Source organism: Macrobrachium nipponense, chromosome 22 (assembly GCF_015104395.2).
Source record: "Macrobrachium nipponense isolate FS-2020 chromosome 22, ASM1510439v2, whole genome shotgun sequence".
Lineage (NCBI taxonomy): Eukaryota > Metazoa > Arthropoda > Malacostraca > Decapoda > Palaemonidae > Macrobrachium > Macrobrachium nipponense.
Window position 1 is genome coordinate 4,642,627 of NC_087213.1, and position 12,500 is coordinate 4,655,126.

Genomic DNA, 12,500 nt, shown 5'->3' on the forward strand with positions numbered 1-12,500 from the left:
ATCTATCTCTATCTATCTATCTATCTATATATATATATATATATATATATATATATATATATATATATATATATTATGTGTATGTGTATGCATATGTATATGTATAAATTATATAATATATGTATAGTGTGTATAAATATATTATTTTATGTGTATGAGTATGTATATATATGATATATATTATATATATATCTATATATATATTATATATATATATATATATATATATATATATATATATTGTTTGTGTATGTATGTATGCATATGTATATATATAAATTAGATATATATTATATATATATATATATATATATATATATATATATATATATACATATATATATATTATATATATATATATATATATATATATATATATATATGTATATATTCATATATATATAATCATAATATATATATATATATATATATATATATATATATATATATATGCGTGTGTGTGTGTGTATGTATGTGTATATACAAATAATATACATACATACATACATGCCTACTGTCAATAATACCGAACACAGCACTCAACACACACACGACAAAATCTCCATCTAATAAAAGGTATTGCTCTAAAGGACTCCACCAGCTACAAGGAAAATATGACTGACACACGTCGTTCACCTGAGGTCGTCTAAAGTCTTACCTTTTCCCTGTCGTTGAGCGGTTTCTCTTCCACCTCCCCAGACTTGGGTGGTTTTTGTTCATTATACCACACATTCTGGCGAGAAGAGCAAAAACTCCACCTCAGATTCACATGGGCGTAATTTTTTTTTTTTTTTTTTCGCGTGAGGAAAATCAGCGCTGTACAAAATCTAGGTATTGTGTGTGTGTGTGTGTGTGTGTGTGTGAGTGAGACAGTTTTGACTGGTACTATTGTGAGACTGTCAAATATCAACTAATGGAGATTTAATTGCTAAATATAAGCACTGTTTTTTTATGAATGTTTTCACAGTGGCGATCCTCTTAATCTTTCAGAAGCTGTCACAGGTAGTGAATATTGTCTGTGGTCAAGAACAAAAATATAACATAACATCATAAATATAGAATAACTCACATATGAAATTCACGAAACAAAAACATTATTTGGAAAATAATAGAATAAAGGAATTTTGTTCAGCAAAACCTGTTTGTTCGAATTCAGTGGGAGCAAATGAGAAATGGAGATAAATGTGGCACAAGAAATTTAAGCCCAAAGGCCTGAGCCTGGTAATTTCATTACTGACCTCTTTCCTAAGTTTTTAGGCCTTACCCAAAGACTGGATGTGTTTACCTGTGCCCAGGAACCTTACAAACATCTGAATTTGGTCATACTCCCATTTCCTTTGCAATTGTTTCCAGTTAACACGAGGGGAAAGAGAAGGGGATATTCCAACAGAAATCAGCGTACGCGAGCGCTACGTGTACAAGCAATATAATCCTAGTTTAATTGGGTTGTTAAAAGAATTACTTGCCGATGGGAAAGCCATATTTAACAGCCAATGGTCGCCAAGTTGCGTCGTGATTCAGTTATGAGAACCCAGCGTTGAAATATGCCCACAAAAGAAAATAGTCAGCGTTGAAATGTTATGTCCACAAAAAAAAAAAGTCATAAGATTTATTAATAAAACTTGAAAGACTATTTTGTTAAGGTAAACTTGTGATGGATTTGAGTTCCTTGTTTAACCACATTGTAGCAAAATTCATGATAGAGTTCCGATGGGTTGCGTAGCTACTCGTCAGATAAAAAAGTCATGCGAAATTGAATAGAGCTGCATTGCTCTGTATGTAACGGCTTGCTTGGATGTAATTTAGAAGACTTAATGGGCTGGTTGTTCAGCTGTTTAATTTAGGATACGCTTGCGCGAGTTCATAACCGACTCTTTAAAGAGTTGTGATAGACATACAGGTACTTGTTCCTGGTATTAAATCCGGTGAGGTATCCACCTACTCGTCACCACCGAGGTGCTATAATACTAAACGTGGCGGAAACTCAGTGAGACGCCGTGTTTAGTACAATAGTAGATCCACATCACCCGTGCATTTGACGTCTAGGCCAGTCCGTTACGACGTCCCGGATTGGCTGTTGATAAGCCAATGACAGGGCTGGAAACTCTGTCTCGAGAGAGAATTCACATGGGCAGGATGGATGTTCTACCTCTCCTGAGGGATACGTCTTTCAGGAGAGATGGAACATAAATCCTGCAACTCTCTCGAGAGACTGAGAGATTCCAGCCCTACGATTGGCTTATGAACAGCCAATTAGGAACGTCTTAAGGGACTGGCCTAGACGTCAAATGCTGATGTGAATCTACTGTACTCCCTCGGGGATCAAAGATATCGTTTATTAATGTATAGCATTATGTAAAAATGGGTGGTTATTATACTTTGATCCCATTGCGGCTGGTACTAAACACGGCGTCCCATTGAGCTTTCGCTATATTTGGTACTAGCGCCTCGGTGGTGACGCATAGGTGTATACATACCGGGCTAATAACCTTGTCTTTGAGGAAAAGTCGTCATGAACTGTCCTGAGTCATGATGGTTTTCAAATGATTACGTGATTATTCATAAACAAAGTCATGATGCGATGCACTTCAGAGCCAGGTAGGTAGCTTCTATTCAGAAACTTAATGATTTTGGATGGATCGTATTGCTTTTAAATTCATTACATGGTTAAGCATAGCCAAATTCATGATGAGCGTCAGAGCCTGGTAGCAGCTGCTGTTAGTAAATTTAATGATTTTGGATGGCTCATAATGTGTTTAAATTCATAACATGGTTATTCACAGCCAATTCACGGCGAGCTTCAAGAGCCAGGTAGCTTCTGTTCAGCAATGCGATGAATTTCAATGGATGACATAGCTGAGCTTCAGAAAAGGAAATGGCGAAAGATTTCAAAAGGGGAGCTTCTTAACCATTTGCTCGGCCGTTCCGAGGACCAAGAGTTTGTGAAAACTTACGTGGTCGAAGTAGTGTTTGTAGGCTATGTCCTCCAGGTTGACGAGGTCGTAGGGAGCCTTGATCGAGTTGTCGAAATCTTCGCTCAGTTTGTATTCCTTCATCTGTTTTTGGCCAGAGACAAAAAGGATGTTTGTAGTTATTTGGACGAGATAGTTGCAAATGTGCAGGGTATGTGAGCGAGACACAAATATTGTTAGTTATCTGGACAAAACAATTGTTAGCGAAGCAAATGTTACATTCGTCATTAATTGGACGAGCAAGTTGCAACTATACAGTATGTTACGAAAAAAAAAAGTATACACTTCTATTTAGCTTGCTTTTGTGTATGTTTTTCTGGGCTAAATCTTTTCGATCTGATCTCTTCGTCCGATGGACTTGAGTTTTTCCACGGTTACTCAGCGGCAGTGACCTCTACTGACCAAACAGTGACCTCTCCCAGTGTCTCAGGATTTGTATGACACTCCGGATTTTTCACAACTTCTTTGGCTCGGTAAATTTCGGATTTTTCAAACCTTTGGCTCGACAGGACATCTATATCGCTAGCTGCTATCATAAATCGGTTACAATTTCTGTCAAAACTAAAGAGTACAAAATAAAGAAATTTTATAAAAATGCACGAAAATTTTTAAAAATAATTTTGTTTGAGACACCAGGATTTTCCTACAATTTATCATGTCTACAAAAATAAAAGCGTGGGCGCCAAACATGTAGGGAAATGTTACAAGAGATAAAATAAAAAAATTCTTTTCTTTTCTCGTAACATTTCTTTCCTTGTTTGGCACCCACGCTTTTATTTTTGTATTCATAATTATTTGTGAGAAAGTCCTAGTGTCCCAAAAAATGTATTAGATATCTGGATGGAAACTCTGCCACTTTACAAATTATGTGAACGAAATACTAAACTTTTTAGGTCATTGGCACTCTAGACTGCTCAGGTTACTTTAGCGATCTATATGATTACTGAAGGGATCTCTATCAATGAGATATTTTAAATTTTAGACCACATGCGCTCGATAATATCTGAAAAAGATTTATAATGTGTTGTCAGTCAGATATTTCGAATTTCCGATTCTATTTCAGATAATACAGACGAGTTTATCTGAAAAAAATTTTCACCTTTTCATTGATATTGAAATTTAACATTTCATTGATTGCGTACATAAAAACATTTACATGTAAATGATAGCAAAAATTCAATGAAACAAAATCAATGTTGACAGTATGGCACAAAATGAAACAGAAAGAATGTGAACATAACGTTTAGAAAGATAGAAACGAAATATATATATTATATATATATATATATATATATATATATATATATATATATATATATATATATATATATATATATATATATCTATATATATATATATTTAAACGTAAATTTGAAGTCAAGAAACAGAGAACACTGTCAAGAATCAACCTTTAGAGAAAAACGAATATAATAAAAAACAAATTTCAAACTTGGAGCTACCCAAAGCAAAAAGGAACAAATAAACAATAAAAAATGGGACTCGAACAAGTGACTCACCTTGGTAATGGTAAAGGTAGCAATGCGAGGAAGATGCCGGAGCGTAGGATAATAGAAGGAATGAGCCGGATGGTTGGGGTAGAGGCTCGTGATCCGGAAGATCTTCTCTGGAGGACTCGTGGGCCAGTTTGGTGACGTGAATGTGAGGCCGTTGTCCGTTCCAGCGTCCATGGGGTCCACCTGGAACCGGATCCGAAAAAAAGGGGTTAGAAGGTGTTCGTCAGGCATAAAAAAAAAAAAACAAAAAAAAAAAAAAAATTGAGGGGGGTGTTAGTGCTGTCAGTGTGCCTCACGCGGTGCACTGTAGGCGTTACTTCAGTTTTTTGGCAGCGTCCCTTCGACCCTTACCCCATTCATTCCTTGTTACTTTTACTTGCATTCATATTCTCTTTCTTCTACCTACTTTCCACCCTTTCCTAATAATGGTTTCAACATTGTTTTCAGCGCTAAAATTTAGGCCTTTGGCCTAAATTTTAGATTCGAATGACATCTCCATAAAACAACGGCTTCAAGCTTCATCTTACAGAATCAGTTTAGGGCAGAAACTGTGTAGAATTGCTCCTAAACTGTAAGATGTCTAGGAAATGTTAAAATACAGGCTATAATGTAGGTTTTGGTTACTGTACGAACTTGTTGCTTGTCAGAAAGGCCAGATTGGAGGTCTGTCTTTTCTGAAAAGTACCAATGTCGTTATATAACAAATGCCATACACCCTGTAAGGGGTGGGGGAAGGGGTGGGGCCGGGTTTGTAGTTTTACTGTACCTCCTTTCATATTCTCTTTCTTCCATCTTACTTTCCTCGGCCCTCTCGCAATTTCTTTTCAGCGCTGAATGACCCCATAGGTCTCAGTGCTTGGCGTTTGGCCTTAATACTATATTCTATTCCATTACAAATACCCTATTTTATAGTCTGCGCTTTACACTTTACACTTTACCCAATTTAAGAGATAAGTGTGAATAAGTAAAATTGCGCCAAAGTTTCTCCGGACCAACGAGCTTTTTGCCCGGTGGTGGCCTTAGCCACGGCCCATAAAAGTCTTAAGCTGCTGCCTATGAAACTCAGCCACGGTCAGGTGGTGGCCTATGTCGTTGGTACCTATAGCGCTGCCAGGAGTACGATCATCGCTAGCTTTAACCTTCAATAAATTCAAAACTACTGAGGCTAGAGGGCTGCAATTTGGTATGTTTGATGGCTGGGGGGTGGATGATCAACATACCAATTTGCAGCTCTCTAGCCTCATAACGTGATGGCTGAAAAGTACAAAAGTCCGGTATGTCGAGGTCACTTTATAGCAGTGAGTGAGTTATTTTTAAGCAACAATGACAGCGGTAGGATAGCACACAAGATTCTGTGTTATCAGGTCAATTAATTCGTTTCTTTAGATTTATTCCCTTCTGCGTCAGTTTTTCGTTACAGTTTTACTGTTTGTTGTACTTAAGTTTTTTAAGAGTCTCTCTCCCTCTCTCTTTTTCTTCTTCTTCTTTTTTTTCATGGCATTGCTGAAAGCAAACTAAGTAATTTCAAGTTCGTTCTTAAGCCATAAAGAAACAGTTTAATCTCTCTCTCTCTCTCTCTCTCTCTCTCTCTCTCTCTCTCTTCATTCTTCTTCTTCTCCTCATGGTATTTTTGAAAGCAAACTTTAGGTATTTTATCGTTCGTTTTTGAGCCATTAATGAAAAATTTAATTCTCTCTCTCTCTCTCTCTCTCTCTCTCTCTCTCTCTCTTCTCTCTCTCTCCTTTTTCTTCGTGAAAGCAAACTAAAGTAATCTCAAGTTCGTTCTTGAGTCAGAAAGGAACAGAATATCCCATTGTACCTTTATTAACTTAAGTAGTGACCAAGGCAACCGCAGTTTAGACGACTCGGATGTGGGATCGTAGCCTCTTGCGGAAATTGTAAGAAGGGAGAATTAGAAAAATAATAATAGTGGGTGGTTAGTGCTGTACTGATAAAGATATAATTTAATCATAAAAAAATGGGTGGCTTCGAACTTGTTGAGCTCATTATCTTCCTGTCGTGAATGGAACAACACACACACATAAATATATGTGATATATTATATATATATATATATATATATATATATATATATATATATATATATATATATATATATATATATATATATAGGGCTACATAACTCGATTCCAAAAAATAAAGATAAAGTTAAATTTCTGTATTTCCGATTTCATGAAATGTGGTAAACGTAACGAGCTCTCGTAGTCCTTTCCAAAATCACTCTTAATTACATTACATTCCAAAGCGTTATTCCATTTAAATGTCACGTGTTATTTAGATGTCATCTGTAACCCTGTGACTCGAATGATGAAACATGATAAAATGAAAATGACCGAATTCACATCCCTTTGGGAAATGGAAAATTTAGTTCATTTTAATGCGTAATTTTTTTTCCACTTGAAGATTTTCAATCCATCTTTTCTCTATTGCTTAAATTTTAAAATTTTGAGATTTAACTTTCCTTGTCGTGACAGTAACTGTTTTCACATTCATGATTTTTAATTTTCAGCTCTTCCTATATTTCCTTATTTACTGCTTTTTCTTCGTTTTCACAAATTATATAATTATTATTATCACTCATTGTTACATTTTTCCCGTTGCTGCCCTTAATTTGAAATGTATCATTGCCTTGATTTTTCTGAGGGTAATGAAAATCAAAGCTTGGTTATTTTTCCTGTTTTATATTATTCCTTAATGTCCTATTTAGTTTCTTCTTTATAACATTTAAAAAATCCATATTTCTTCATTTTAGCCCTATTTAGCTTATTCTCTTTTCAGATGTTCTTAGAAAAAACAACTTCCATATTTTTTTATTCGCTTAATTAGCTTATTCTCTGAAAAGATTTTCTTAGAAATAAATTACATGTTATTTTATTCCCCTTAGCTTATTATGTAGAAAATTGGCTTATAAAAAGAACACTTTCATATTTTTTTCCTTTTCGCTATTTAGCTTATTCTCTGAAAAGATTTTCTTAGAAATAAATTACATGTTTTCTTAGCTCATTCTGTAGAAAATTGGCTTATAAAAAGAACGCCTCCATATTTTATGTTTACTTTATTTAGCTTCTCTTAAAAGATGGTCTTTAAAAAAATACTCGATCTGTGTTTGGTCACCCATCGCCCCCCTCCCCCTCTCTAGGTCTCGAATTCGTCCTCCTCGTCTTCCTCCCCCTCCTCTTTATCCACCTCACCCCTCCCACTAACCCCCTAGAGCACCAACAACCCCCTCTAGCGCACAGACGCTCATTCAAGCATACCCCCCCCACCCCTTTATTCTGCCTCTTGTCATCGTCCTCCACCCTTCCCTCTCCCCATACCCAAACATCCCAACCCTCCCCCTACCCCCTACCCCCTACCCCCTACCTCGCACCTGGCCGTTTCGTCCCTTTGCCGAGAGAGAGAGAGAGCGAGCGTCTTGTACCTCCATTCACAAGCAAATTAAGCGAGTTATGTCGACATGACGTATCCGAGAGAGAGAGAGAGAGAGATAACTTTCACCCTCTAGGAAATCTGACGAATCCGAGAGAGAGAGAGAGAGAGAGAGAGGCGAGAGAGAGAGAGAGAGAGAGGAATAGAGATATTTTTCCCTACCCTCTAGTAGAAGTTTGACGATCATAGAGAGAGAGAGAGAGATTTAACCATACCATCTAGGAAATTTGACGAATCCTTGTGAGAGAGAGAGAGAGAGAGAAACGTTCACTCCACTCTCTACGGAATCTGACGTATCCCTCATACGAGCATAAATAAGGGGCAGATTACCTCAGATTAGAGGCAATTTGCCTCCTACAGCCTCTGCGGTTAGGGCTCTTCCTAACTGGCCATCGTCCGCTTTCGATTCTGTAAAGTGCGGGGGGGGGGGGAGGGGGGGGGGGGGGGGGGCGATTTCCACAGTCCCTTGAATGCTGGGTATTATTGCTTCTCTTTATACCTTTTTTATTTTATTTTTTGCTCCATTTTTTGTACTTGTTTTTTATCTACTAATTTTTTTAACTGCACCAGACACAGCAAGTGCTTGCTGGCTCTGTGATTTAGATTCTCTCTCTCTCTCTCTCCCTCTCTCTCTCTCTCTCTCTCTGACTAGTGTTACATTGTTTAGTAGTATCAGTATCTTAATCAGTAAACACATTTCTATACATATATATAATATATAAATAAATTATATAAATATAATGTCTGTTATATATAGATATTATATATAATATATATATACCATAATAGATATATATAGATATATATATAATTATTATATATATATAATAATATATATATTATATATTATATATATATATATATAATATACTATGATATACTATATATAATGTTACCACATCACGAGAGAGAGAGAGAATGAAAACTCCTATATAGTTTATGCATATTTGCATAACATATTTAAAATACTATGTGAAATAATCCACAAATCATAAGAAGTAGTTATGTAAGGAATTGCTGAAACCAGAATGAAACACGTACCTGGATCTTGACGTTGTCCACCCAGTTGCCATCTTCGCATAACTCAAAACTATCGACACCGACGAACCAATCCGGGGAGGGCACGATTTTCGATATGAGGGAGATCTGAAAAGAGAGAAAATACAGTGGGATTAGGTCGTATTTAAAAATCACACGAGAAAGTGCAAAGTCTTTCGCGCGAAAGTACAAAGTCTTTCGCGCGAAAGTACAAAGTCTTTCGCGAGAAAGTACAAATTCTTTCGCGAGAAAGTACAAAGTCTTTCGCGAGAAAGTACAAAGTCTTTCGTGAGAAAGTACAAAGTCTTTCGCGCGAAAGTACAAAGTCTTTCGCGCGAAAGTACAAAGTCTTTCGCGAGAAAGTACAAAGTCTTTCGCTAGAAAGCACAAAGTCTTTCACGTGAATAACATGGAATTGGGTCTTGTTGATGAAAGATCGAATAAGAAAGTCCAAAATCGTGCGTGAATGACATGGAATTGGGTCTCATTTGATAAAAACAACATGAACTTGAAAATCTCCTGCGTGAATTAACAGGGAATTAAGACATGTTCGCTGTAAATATCGGCTGAGAAAGTACTAAATTGTTTGCGTGGTCAAGTCCATTATAACATCGACTGGGAAAATACATAATTTTCTGTGGGAATAAAATGGAATTAGTTAATATTTATTGAAAATCGACTGCGAAAGCACAAAATCTTTTGCGTGAGTAAAAAGTTTATTATAAACATCAGCTGAGAAAGGACATAATCCTCTGTGTTAACAACAAGGAATTGGTTCATATTTATCAAAAATTGCATGAGAAAGTACAAAATCTTTTGCGTGACTTAATAACATGGAATTATAGTTCGTGTTCCTTATAAACATCGACAGAGAAGTTACAACATCCTCTGCGTGGAATTTTTGGCAACATCGAAATTTCTCTGTAGCTATTCGTCGCTGTTTGTGCATTTTCATCTGGCATCATTCTTCATGTCGGGAGCGCTCTCTCTCTCTCTCTCTCTCTCTCTCTCTCTCTCTCTGTTCATCAGATATATTTATGTATAATTACAATTTAAGGTATCGAAGCATGAGATGTTACGCTTTTTATTCATGTCAATATCTTGATCAGAAATCTCTCTCTCTCTCTCTCTCTCTCTCTCTCTCTCTCTCTCTCCTACTTCCATCTCCCTTTCCTAGCCACTTCTAGTTTTATTCTTTCTGCACCTCCCCTGTGTACCATGCTCTTTTTTTTTTTTTTTTCCTTTTCAAGATATCGGTTGAATGGTGTTAAAAGTGACTAAAGAATTGTCTGCAAAGGTTTATACTGCACCAGAATGTAAACAATACAAATACAGGAGAAATATTCAGAATTTTATCCGTTCTGTTTTCAAAAGTTAGCTTAGTTTTCACTCGGAACGATTCTGTATTTCTAGTCATCGTTGTGTCCTGAATCGCAGAAAATACAAGGCAATATTTTGTTGTTATTTTATAAAGATTTAACTCTAAAGATTATGTTTTTCATCAAATGAATTCTTATGGTTATTCTTTTTATCACCGTCCCCCCCCCCCTTCCCCGTAGGAGGGGTAGTGCCGTCAGTGCACCTCACACGGTGCATTGTAGGCATTGCATAAAAGATTCGTTGCAGCGTCTCTTGGGCCTCTAGCTGCCACCCCTTTCATTCGTTTTACTGTACCTCCGTTCGTATTCGCGTTCTTCCATCTTACTTAACTCGGCCCTTTCCTAAACAATTGATTCAAAGTGAGGTTTTCCTCCTCTTGCACCTTTCAAACCTCCTTTCTGTCAATTTCAGCGCTGCATGACCTCATTATAGGCCCCAGTCCTTGGCCTCTGACCTAAATTCTAAATTCTGTTGTAATTATTCTGCTCTAATTATTCTGTTTATTCCAGATTTACTATCGTTTTACTCATTCTAATTCTCCAGGCGGCTATTTTGCGATCACGTTATTTATCCTAGTATTTATTCCTTTCGACTCGTTTATCAGATTTTCCCTTAACTGCGGAAAACGTACGAACAAAAGAAATAAAAAACCCCACCAGCTATGAGCGGCTGTGAGCGAGCGAGCAGTGTATGCACCGACGAGGACCAATAACTCAATCAATCATCTGCCACAGGGGCTGACAAGGGGAAGGGGTGGGACCTTCCCCAGAGAGACTAATGCAATCAGGGTACACTAAAGTGCCATCTATCGGCCAAGTTAATAACTTACGGTGTTCTTAACTCGACTGAAACCACGATTTCTCTGTCCCCGTGCAAATTTCGAGGTGAGATCTCTCTCTCTCTCTCTCTCTCTCTCTCTCTCTCTCTCTACACACACACACACACACACACACACACACACACACACACACACACATATATATATATATATATATATATATATATATATATATATATATATATATATACATCGACGTGCAAATTTCCTTTAATGATCTGATTCGCCCTACCTCGGAATTAATATATTTTCATATATGTTAAACGCAAGGGGAATTTCTCCATTGACTAAAAAAAACCCTTTCGGTTAACATATATGAAAATATATTAATTCCGAGGTAGAGCGAATTATAGGTATTAAAAGACATTTCTAGCTTGATGAATGTAGTATACTAAAATCACGGTAATGTGATAATTATGACTCAAAAAAAAAAAATACAATAATTATATATAATATAGTATATATATATAATATATATTATTAATTTATTATTATTATTATATATTGCTACTTTCAAAATGCATATATCTCCTCTGTGACTGTATAAAATGTTATATAGAATTGTGCAACATTTTTTCAGATTCCTAGATAGCTTAGAGATAGGATGTTTTAAATGTGTTCAGATTTCGCATAACATAATGTAAAAGAATATATATAACGTAGAATGTAGAAAGAGAGTGATTTTCTTTGTCCATTCGAAACTATGATTATTTCCCTATTATGTCAGCATTGTGAGATTGGAGGAACTCCGAGATCCGTTTGCTTTCCTAATCTGTCCACACGTTTGATAAGCGAGCTCGAGACTCCATTTTGTGTTTTGAGATTCTGTCACCACGTAAGGTAAGGGCTTCTGCTTCAGTCGATCGAGTCGAGTACGTGTCATTTTTTTTTTTTTTTAACAGACTGGTCTTGTACGCGTATGTCTTTGATCAGAGCCACGTGCAGATTACACATTTTGTATGTAAAGTTGCGTAAGATTTCGAAGCTTCAAGAAAGAATTGTGCAAAAAACTTTTTGTGTCATCCCCAGTCCACTTTCCGCAAGGGAGAAGAATTTCATTAGATCTTAGATACTCGAGGCGTTCACATTCTCTCTCTCTCTCTCTCTCTCTCTCTCTCTCTCTCCATCGCATAGCACTTTTGATTTTAAAAGTAACCTAACGATTTCGTACTTATTTGAATGGTCACTCATAACTTGAGAATTTCATATTTGATATTTCTTAGAGTTTATTTAGTGTTAAATTAGGTGTTTTTTGTGGAATAATGAACGAACATTGTTGTTGTAACGGCGCCTGGTTTTTGTGAAAGT

General features: G+C 36.3%; 1 protein-coding gene across 3 annotated transcripts in view; it reads right to left on the reverse strand.

Moving 5' to 3' along the window:
- LOC135198452 (uncharacterized) overlaps positions 1-12,500 on the reverse strand; it is a 268,941-nt gene that overhangs the window by 9,616 nt on the left and 246,825 nt on the right. For 2 of the 3 annotated variants that reach the window (XM_064226009.1, XM_064226010.1), the window contains 4 exons: positions 8,978-9,082; positions 4,490-4,669; positions 2,955-3,056; positions 659-733 (listed from right to left, as the gene is read on the reverse strand). In XM_064226009.1, coding sequence (XP_064082079.1) covers positions 659-733; positions 2,955-3,056; positions 4,490-4,669; positions 8,978-9,082 — 462 coding nt within the window. The remainder of the gene's footprint in view (positions 1-658; positions 734-2,954; positions 3,057-4,489; positions 4,670-8,977; positions 9,083-12,500) is intronic. The other variant, XM_064226012.1, reaches the window with a different exon arrangement.